General features: G+C 34.1%; 1 protein-coding gene across 2 annotated transcripts in view; it reads left to right on the top strand.

The window, feature by feature from the left end:
* The first annotated feature begins 7,880 nt into the window (after positions 1 to 7,880).
* The window catches only part of LOC117180132 (proline-rich extensin-like protein EPR1), an 86,015-nt gene continuing 85,670 nt past the window's right edge, over positions 7,881 to 8,225 (top strand). Inside the window, exon 1 of one of the 2 annotated variants that reach the window (XM_033372475.1) lies at positions 7,881 to 7,982. In XM_033372475.1, the coding sequence (XP_033228366.1) occupies positions 7,980 to 7,982 (3 nt within the window). In that variant the 5' untranslated portion in view covers positions 7,881 to 7,979. The remainder of the gene's footprint in view (positions 7,983 to 8,225) is intronic. The other variant, XM_033372476.1, reaches the window with a different exon arrangement.

Genomic DNA, 8,225 nt, shown 5'->3' with positions numbered 1-8,225 from the left:
CTTATGGTGGTAAGTAAATTAATAGAACAAAAACAGTGTTTCTCTCCCTCCTCATAATAGGGAGAGAAAGTCAGCCGATCCATAAAAAGTACATTATGAGAGACAGACCGATGCGTAAATGCGAGGTTATGTGCTTTGCTCCCTTTTTATAGGCATCCAATAACGCGAATTTTGCACCCTTCGTATTAAAAAAATAATACACGCACAATGGGAGCAATAAAGCATTCGCAGACTCGTACGATTTTGGGCCCTCCCATGCAGAAATTGCCTAACATATTCCCGAGTTCCGATCTAGGCCCGATCGGATTTTCCAAGGAGGCAAGGAGGCAGATAGTGTGGCTCGCGTCAGAACCACGTCGGGTCGGGTTAGGTTAGACAAGATTATGGAAAGTTTTCTGTTATCATCGTAATCTATTTTTTTTCTTTCATAGAACTTAAAATGCCAAAAGCAAATAGTAGATTGCGAGTTCGGAATGACAGAATTGTTGGTGAGATTTCTTATATCCTTAATGAACGCAAAGGTAAGCTTTAATTCGCTAGAATCAACATCATAATTCATTTTTAGCTTCTGAAGGTTTTCAGCAATGTATTGGAGAAAGCGTCGTCATTTTGAGCGCATTTACTATTTAAGTGAATAAAAAAATGTTTTCCCGCTTTTTAGAATTTTATATTTTGCTGCTGATATTGTGAAAATAAGAGATTATCTTATACCAAATGTATGAATTACCGGATTATGAACATTATAGATTAAATTCTTTTTATATTTTCTCGAACATAACCTCACTTTTCGAATCTCACTCCAAGTGCCCCATGTGCATTAGTCAAACAAAAATCATTCGAAAAGAATATTAAGAAGATTACAAAATAATGGTTTTCTTTGAAATGCAAACTCTTATCGATAAATTCAAGCAATACATTGAAAAAATATTAATATGAAAACATTTGAAATTTTACTAATTATAGAAATAAAAACTAAAGTGGCCATATCTGGACCAGATCGAGCCCCCATTTTGGATGCCCAGATCTGGACCCTGTAGAGTAGGGCGTTTCATTTACGGCCTCGTGCTAGACAGATTACCCTATCGGGCCAACATTTTTCCCGTTTGGGGCCCGACCGGCGCCCCACCAAAATTTCTGCACGGGCTCGCTTCGCTCCTGTCCAAAATTCGTACTCACAGCGAATACTTCATTTTGCTCCCTTGGTGCACAAGCTACTATTCATACATTCAGTATAAAATAATATTCTATAAAATGGTTGAAGATTCGCTGTCTCACTCGTGGCTAAGTTTCTCTAACAGGTCAAAAGTTTCCCAACAGAATACTACCGATTTTCGGGTACGCGGTTGTATTTATAATTTCTAGGGGGCACTAGACTGTATTTCCGATTTTCTTATAGATATCGCTGCAGTCATTTATGTACTCAGCCAAACCTACCGTTTCCCCTTAAGTCAAAACAGTTCTATTACAAATATGTATCGACGTTTGATGAAATGGATGTTGAAGTTGAAAATCTCAAAGTGACACTAACCTATAACTGGAGCAGGCTGGACTGCATATTGCGATAAAAAATTTAATGTTATAGTTAAAACAAATCGACATAATTACTCCGGAGATATAAACCTTATGCAGAGGGATAAATGAAGTTCAATCTCAAATACTTAGCTAATTCCGAGAGAAACGACCGAGAATTTGGAGATAAAAATTTCATGGGTTTTCAAAATAAGCTTTGGATAGCGATCAGAAATGGAATTTCCAATTCGTTACAAAAATACCAATTTATGCATGACAGACGTGTTCTTGATAAAAATCCTCAAAAAATTAGAAATTTGATATTATTTCTTTTGTGATCAAATAATAATAATAATAATAATAATAATAATAATAATGACAAAAAATATCGATAAACTAAAATGTTTTTGAAAATTGTGACTGATAATACAGTTATATTTCAAAAGAATCCTTTTACCACAATAGCAAATTAAACTTTTATGAATTTTTTATACAATAAACCTTTTTTTGATCAAAATGGTGGTTACCCACTTTTCTACTCCTACTTTTAAGTTATGGTTTTCTAAAAGAGTGAATTATGAGTAAGTTTTGATAGAAAGCTTTTACTGATTTTTTCTGTATCTTTACTTTACTTTTTTAATAATTGTGAAGATAATATTAATGAAAGTAAATTTAAAAAATCAAACGAAAGTGAGATTGTATATTATTATCACTAAAACACATCTTCTACTAATAACCTACAATACATATTAACACATTTTTAGATATGATGGCAGAATAATCAGTATTATGATTTTGATTTTGAAGTATAAATACAATTTTTTCTAAGATTTCACAGAAATTTATTATCTTTGAGAATATTTTTAATCTCTTAAAAAATTCTACAATTAGTGCTTATCTTTTTTTCTATCTTGAATTTTTCTAATAAATTGTGAAAAACTTTCAAAATTACAAAAATTGCACCTATACTTTTTCAAAAATCTTCCAAATTTGTAGAATTATTTTAAATCTTTTTGAATTTTCTCTAACAGGTAATTAGTAAAATAAAAAATTATTTCAAACTTTCACATGAATTTTAAGAAAATATTTGTATTTTCTTTTAACCTTTCTAAATTCTTTAAAAGTCTTTTTCCTAAATGTTCAAAGATTCACGTTTTCTATTTCAAGTTTTGCTTTCGTTCTCTTGAAATAATAATTAACCTTGAAATATTTTCCAAACGTCGAAACATTCTAAATATCTTTTAAACTAATTCGAATTTTTCCTGAAAAAAATCTGAAAAATTGAAAACATTACCTAAAATATTCCACATTCTTTTTACGATAAGCTTGTGAATGTTTTTAAATATTTTGAAATCTCTTTTAATATTATCTTCAAATTAATTTTTCAAAAAGAAAAAGAATTATTTTTAATTTTGCTAGAAAGCTTAAGAAAATGTTTTATTTTCTTGAAATCTTCCAAAACGCTGGAAAAACTTCTAAATGTGTTGTTCGCTATCTTTAAAAAAGTCCTATTTGTTTAAATTTTATTGCAATATTGTCAAGATTTTAATTATTTTTGAATCATTTTTTCCACTAATTATAAGATAAATAAATAAGCTGCCATAAAAAAACATAATAAGCTAACATAAAACATAAGATAGGTTTTGTGTCAAATAGAAGTAGGGGAATATCTTTGCGCCTCTTGATCAAAAAATAAAAAGTAAGAGAATTCATTTAAATAAAAATTTTCGTTTAAAGTAAACAAACTTTTATTTGTCCATGTAAAAGATTTGATTTAAAAATTTAATTGAAACAAGTCCGAGTTTGTTTGAATCTAACAAATAACTATCTCAGTGAGTGCTTTAAATTTTCTTCAGCAGTGCAAACTATACAGTTATAGAATTTAATTTTTTTTAATTTATATAATTCTTTTCTTTCAAGGTACACTTCCAAAGGGTAAAGCTCCACGCAGCCATTCTCGCAACTCCTTTTTCCGGTACATGCAGCCGACCACACGGCCATCCCTGCACTCTATCTCCTATTGTGAACGAGAAAAATCCCATCTGGTTATTTTGTCTCGGAATTTTCCGATAAGACACAAAACGAGGATACACATCCGAGATTGGAAGGTGAGTATCATATCGGTATCGTCACAGCATTGAAATATATCGCTCGGCGTCATCACTAAAGTCACCTGCAGCGCTGCTCATGATTCGAGCTCTGCAGCATCTGTCATAGAAATTATAGATTTTATTACAATGCTTTTCATTCAGAAAACTTTTAATGCTTTTTTCAGAAAGTTTTGAACAATTTGGTCGATTTGGAATAAGGACAGATACTTTATCGGTTATCGGCTGTGACAGTACGGCTGTTAACAAGGAATGTAATGCTCGCATTCTTGCTTCAATCGAGAAATAACTGAATCTACCAGTTTAGTAGATTGTGTGCATGCTTCATATAAACGAGTTGCCACTACGGCATTTTCTTATTAGTCTAGACGGTACAACTTCTATCCCAAACAGTTTTATTGGTCCTGTTGGTAAGCAGTTAAAGAATTGCGAAAAGCTTCCTAGCACTAAGTCCTGTAAAATTGAAACTGAATCGCCAGAAATCGACTCCAAATATTTGAGTAAGGATCAGGCATATTTACAAACTATTGTGTAAGGCTGTTATGTTGGGCATGTGTTCAGCAGACGCAGCTAATAGATGCCCTTGAAAGCTATACTACTCAAGGTGGGTTACTTTCGCTAGTCGAAATTTGCGTCTTTGCATTGGTACCTAGACACCTTCCAGCAACTTGACAATCTTAGCACACTACGTGATAAAGGTTTCTGCTCCAATGTGGTTAACGATCAAAACCAACCTGTCAGGAAATGTAATTTATCATAAACATTAAAAATTTTTAATGACAGAACTTACAAAATTCCATCGTGAACTTCCACAATTTCTCAATAAGAATTTTTTTATCTTTCGTGTAAGATTTGTTTTTTATGTGCTAAAGTAAGACTTCGCGAAATAAAGTGCCGATGCGAGGCCAAGCATCGGTGGAGGATCGACAAATATAAATAGCGAATATAGGCTGCCAGCACTGGCTCAAAATTGGTCCTATATAAATAAGACATGGTTTGTCGTGGTAAAAGTAACACTTGGCGCAGTAATGTACCGTCACTGGGCCAGACTTTGGCTTATCCTCATGAAACATGGTTCGCCGTACCAAAGGTGAGACTTGGCGCAATAAAGTGCCGATACTGAGCCAATCATCGGTCGAGGATCGGCAAATATAAATAGCCAATATAGGCTGCCAGCTCTGGCTCAACGTTGGACCAATTTAAATAAAACATGGTTTTCCGTGGTAAAAGTGACACTTGTTCCAGTAATATACCGTCACTGGACCAGACTTTGGCTGATCCTCGTGAAACATGGTTCCCCGTACAAGAAGTAAGACTTGGCGCAATAAAGTATCGATACTGGGCCAAGCATCGGTGGAGGGTCGACAAATATAAATAGCCAAATAGCTACATAAACAATAATAATTCTAAAAAAAAATATTATTTTTAAAACTCGCTGCTTCCCTTTTTTCGATTATTTGGTCTTGGAATTTTTTTTTAGTGTATTTTTATCAGCAAAAAGCCCTAAGATTTTTAAATAAGTTTCAGAGTTACTTACAAAAATGTTTTAAAAAACACAAAACTAAAATTTTTTTAAATTCACTGTTCAAACATTTATGATTTCCCAGTCTTATCAAAGGACCCCGCACAATTTACATTAAAATCCGGCCCGGTCAAATTGGCTGAAATTGCAATATAATAAAGTTCAAAGCCTCTTGATCAAAAATTTCTAATAGGTACTAGTCCAAAAAATCAAAAGTTTTTGAGATAGGTGGGGCTGAACGCGAAAAATATGACCACAAAACAAATCTAATTTCCCGCTTGAAACTTGAAGATGAGGTGCAGATTTTTCAGTAAACTGCGATCAGCAGAATCATCAAAGAAAGCCAGTCCAGCTACTAAAGGCAATGTAATGGGACTGCCCTGGCAATACGAAGATTTTTCATAATAATCAAGACAAAAAACATTCTGGACTACCAAAGATATTTTGTAGTCCAGATAATTAAGACAAGACTATAGGTCTGTCCAATCAACAATGGCAAGACATGTTATTAATCTAGTCAGTTAAAACAAGACTATAAATCAGTCCAACCTTCAAAGGCAAGATATGTTATTAGTCCAGTCGGTTAAGACAAGACTATACATCAGTCCAACCAACAAAGGCAAGACATGTTATTATTTCAGTCGGTTAAGACAAGACTATAAATCAGTCCAGCCAACAAAGACAAGACATGTTGTTAGTCCAGTCAGTAAAGTCAAGACTATAAATCAGTCCAATCTACAAATGCAAGACATGTTATTAGTCCAGTCGGTTAAGACGAGACTATAGATCAGTCCAACCAACAAAGACAAGACATGTTATTAGTCCAGTCAGTAAAGATAAGACTATAAATCACCCCAACCAACAAAGGAAAGACATGTTATTAGGCCACTCGGTTAAGACAAGACTAAAAATCAGTCCAACCAACGAAGGCAAGACATGTTATTAGTCCAATCGGTTAAGACAAGACTATAAATCAGTCCAACCAACAAAGACAAGACATGTTGGTAGTCCAGTCAGTAAAGTCAAGACCATAAATCAGTCCAATCTACAAATGCAAAACATGTTATAAGTCCAGTCGTTTAAGACGAGACAATAGATCAGTCCAACCAACAAATACAAGACATGTTATTAGTCCAGTCAGTAAAGACAAGACTATAAATCACCCCAAACAACAAAGGCAAGACATGTTATTAGTCCAGTCGGTTAAGACAAGTCTATTAGCTGAACTGCTCTTACAACTGTTTCTAGTATTGTCAACGATTCTGCTAAACAGAGTTTACTGAAAAATCTGCACCTCATCTTCAAGTTTCAAGCGGGAAATTAGATTCGCTTGTGGTTATATTTTTCGCGTTCAGCTCCACCTATCTCGAAAACTTTTGATTTTTTGGACTACCACCCATTAGGATTTTTTGATCAGAAGGCTTTGAACATCCATCTAGATTTTAAAATTATTTTTTAAAACATGGGTTCATTGAATATGGCATCATCTCCTACAGATTTTTAATTAAAAAGTTTTAAAAACTTAAGGGACATTACAGACTTCAAAAAACATTTAAAAAATTAACGTACACAAAAATAGTAAAACTGTGAAAATAAAAATTTTTTAAGCACATTTGGCAAACGCGCAAGTTGAAGCCTTTAGTCAATCAGTGCCCTACTGTAGAGTATCTGTAATTTAGTGTACTAAAAAACGGAAGCGCAGCTTTCTAAACATACATCTAAACCCCGCTTCCTGATTTGGGAATCGAACCCACGCCAGCGTGGTTGCCAAGGCTTCAGTGCTGGAACATAAAACAATCACGCTACGGTCTGGCCCAAGATGACACTCACAAATTGAAATTGGCTTTCATTTCTACTTACGAGTTAGACTATCCAAGTTTTTTGTATTTTTATAAATACCTTTGCACAAGTTATTAACTGGTGATTGTAGTTTTAATAATATATATGGCTTTCCCATATTTAAGGGTCCAAGATTATTTCCGGTGACATATTTTCGATTGCCTGGTATAATCCATTATTCTCAGTGTGGTCGATAAGCAGTCTTCTCGGACTGGCATCCTCAGATGTATGGTACCGCATATCGTAATCACTTTTCGTGCATTTTCAGACGTCCATTATAAGACGCCCCTATACACAGACTGTTTTAAACTATATAGAAATTATATTTTATTATATTTCTATCTGGTTCAATGGGCTTTTTCGGGTAGAGCAATCATCATTCGAGCATTTTGAGTACGCTCTCTGAATCAGAGAGCGTAGATAGTTCTATCGTTTCTCATAAATTCCTTCCTGCTTGCTTGGTAGATTCTCATATAATTCCTGTTACAATGCTGGAAAAAAGAATTGACCGAAATTCCACTTTGTTTTTGCACATAATTTAGACCATTCTGAAATTTTTTTTATTTCGAGATTTACTGTGAGCTACTGGCGCTTACATTTTTTTACGCCCTTCAATCAATTCAACAAGCATTCTGAAACATCACAAGGTATTTCAATCAGGTTTATTGGACCTTTTCAGCTTTCTGCGTGTCATCCCGTCCTTCTTGCAGCTGGACACTCTCACCTTTTATTCTATCACTCTCAGCCTCTCTTGCTGTCTTGCTCTTTTTCTCCCACTTAGTACAATGAAGAAGAGTTACAGCATCTTCAAAGGTAGTTTGCAGTATAATCGCGTGGACCATCGTTTACCACGACCCCCACTTTACCAATAAGGTGAATCCTATAAATGCTCCACCGTGCAGGCATAAGAAGAAGTTACGTTCTGGGACGCTCGATCTCGCGTAATATGTGTTTTCTTTAATCCATTCTTTTGCTTAATTTAAAACTGCTGCGCGTAAATAATGGTAAGTAATACTTTAAGTAAGAGATTAAAATTATCGAGAATGTATCTCTTTATTTTTAAGAGTTTCATTCATACAGAAATCAATTAGTCCAATCATTATCATCGGTGTATAAATCCATGATAGAGGTGTTAGTAGATTCAGTCAAATTACCTCAGGCAACAATATTTTTTTGATTTTTTACAAAACCAAGAATTCCACTATCATATTAATATCGGGTTTTTAGTAGATTTTAGGCCTTCGAGT

Source organism: Belonocnema kinseyi, chromosome 9, assembly GCF_010883055.1.
Source record: "Belonocnema kinseyi isolate 2016_QV_RU_SX_M_011 chromosome 9, B_treatae_v1, whole genome shotgun sequence".
Classification (NCBI taxonomy): Eukaryota; Metazoa; Arthropoda; class Insecta; order Hymenoptera; family Cynipidae; genus Belonocnema; species Belonocnema kinseyi.
The sequence above is the reverse complement of the archived record's forward strand: the minus strand, read 5'-3'. Positions and strand labels throughout refer to the sequence as shown.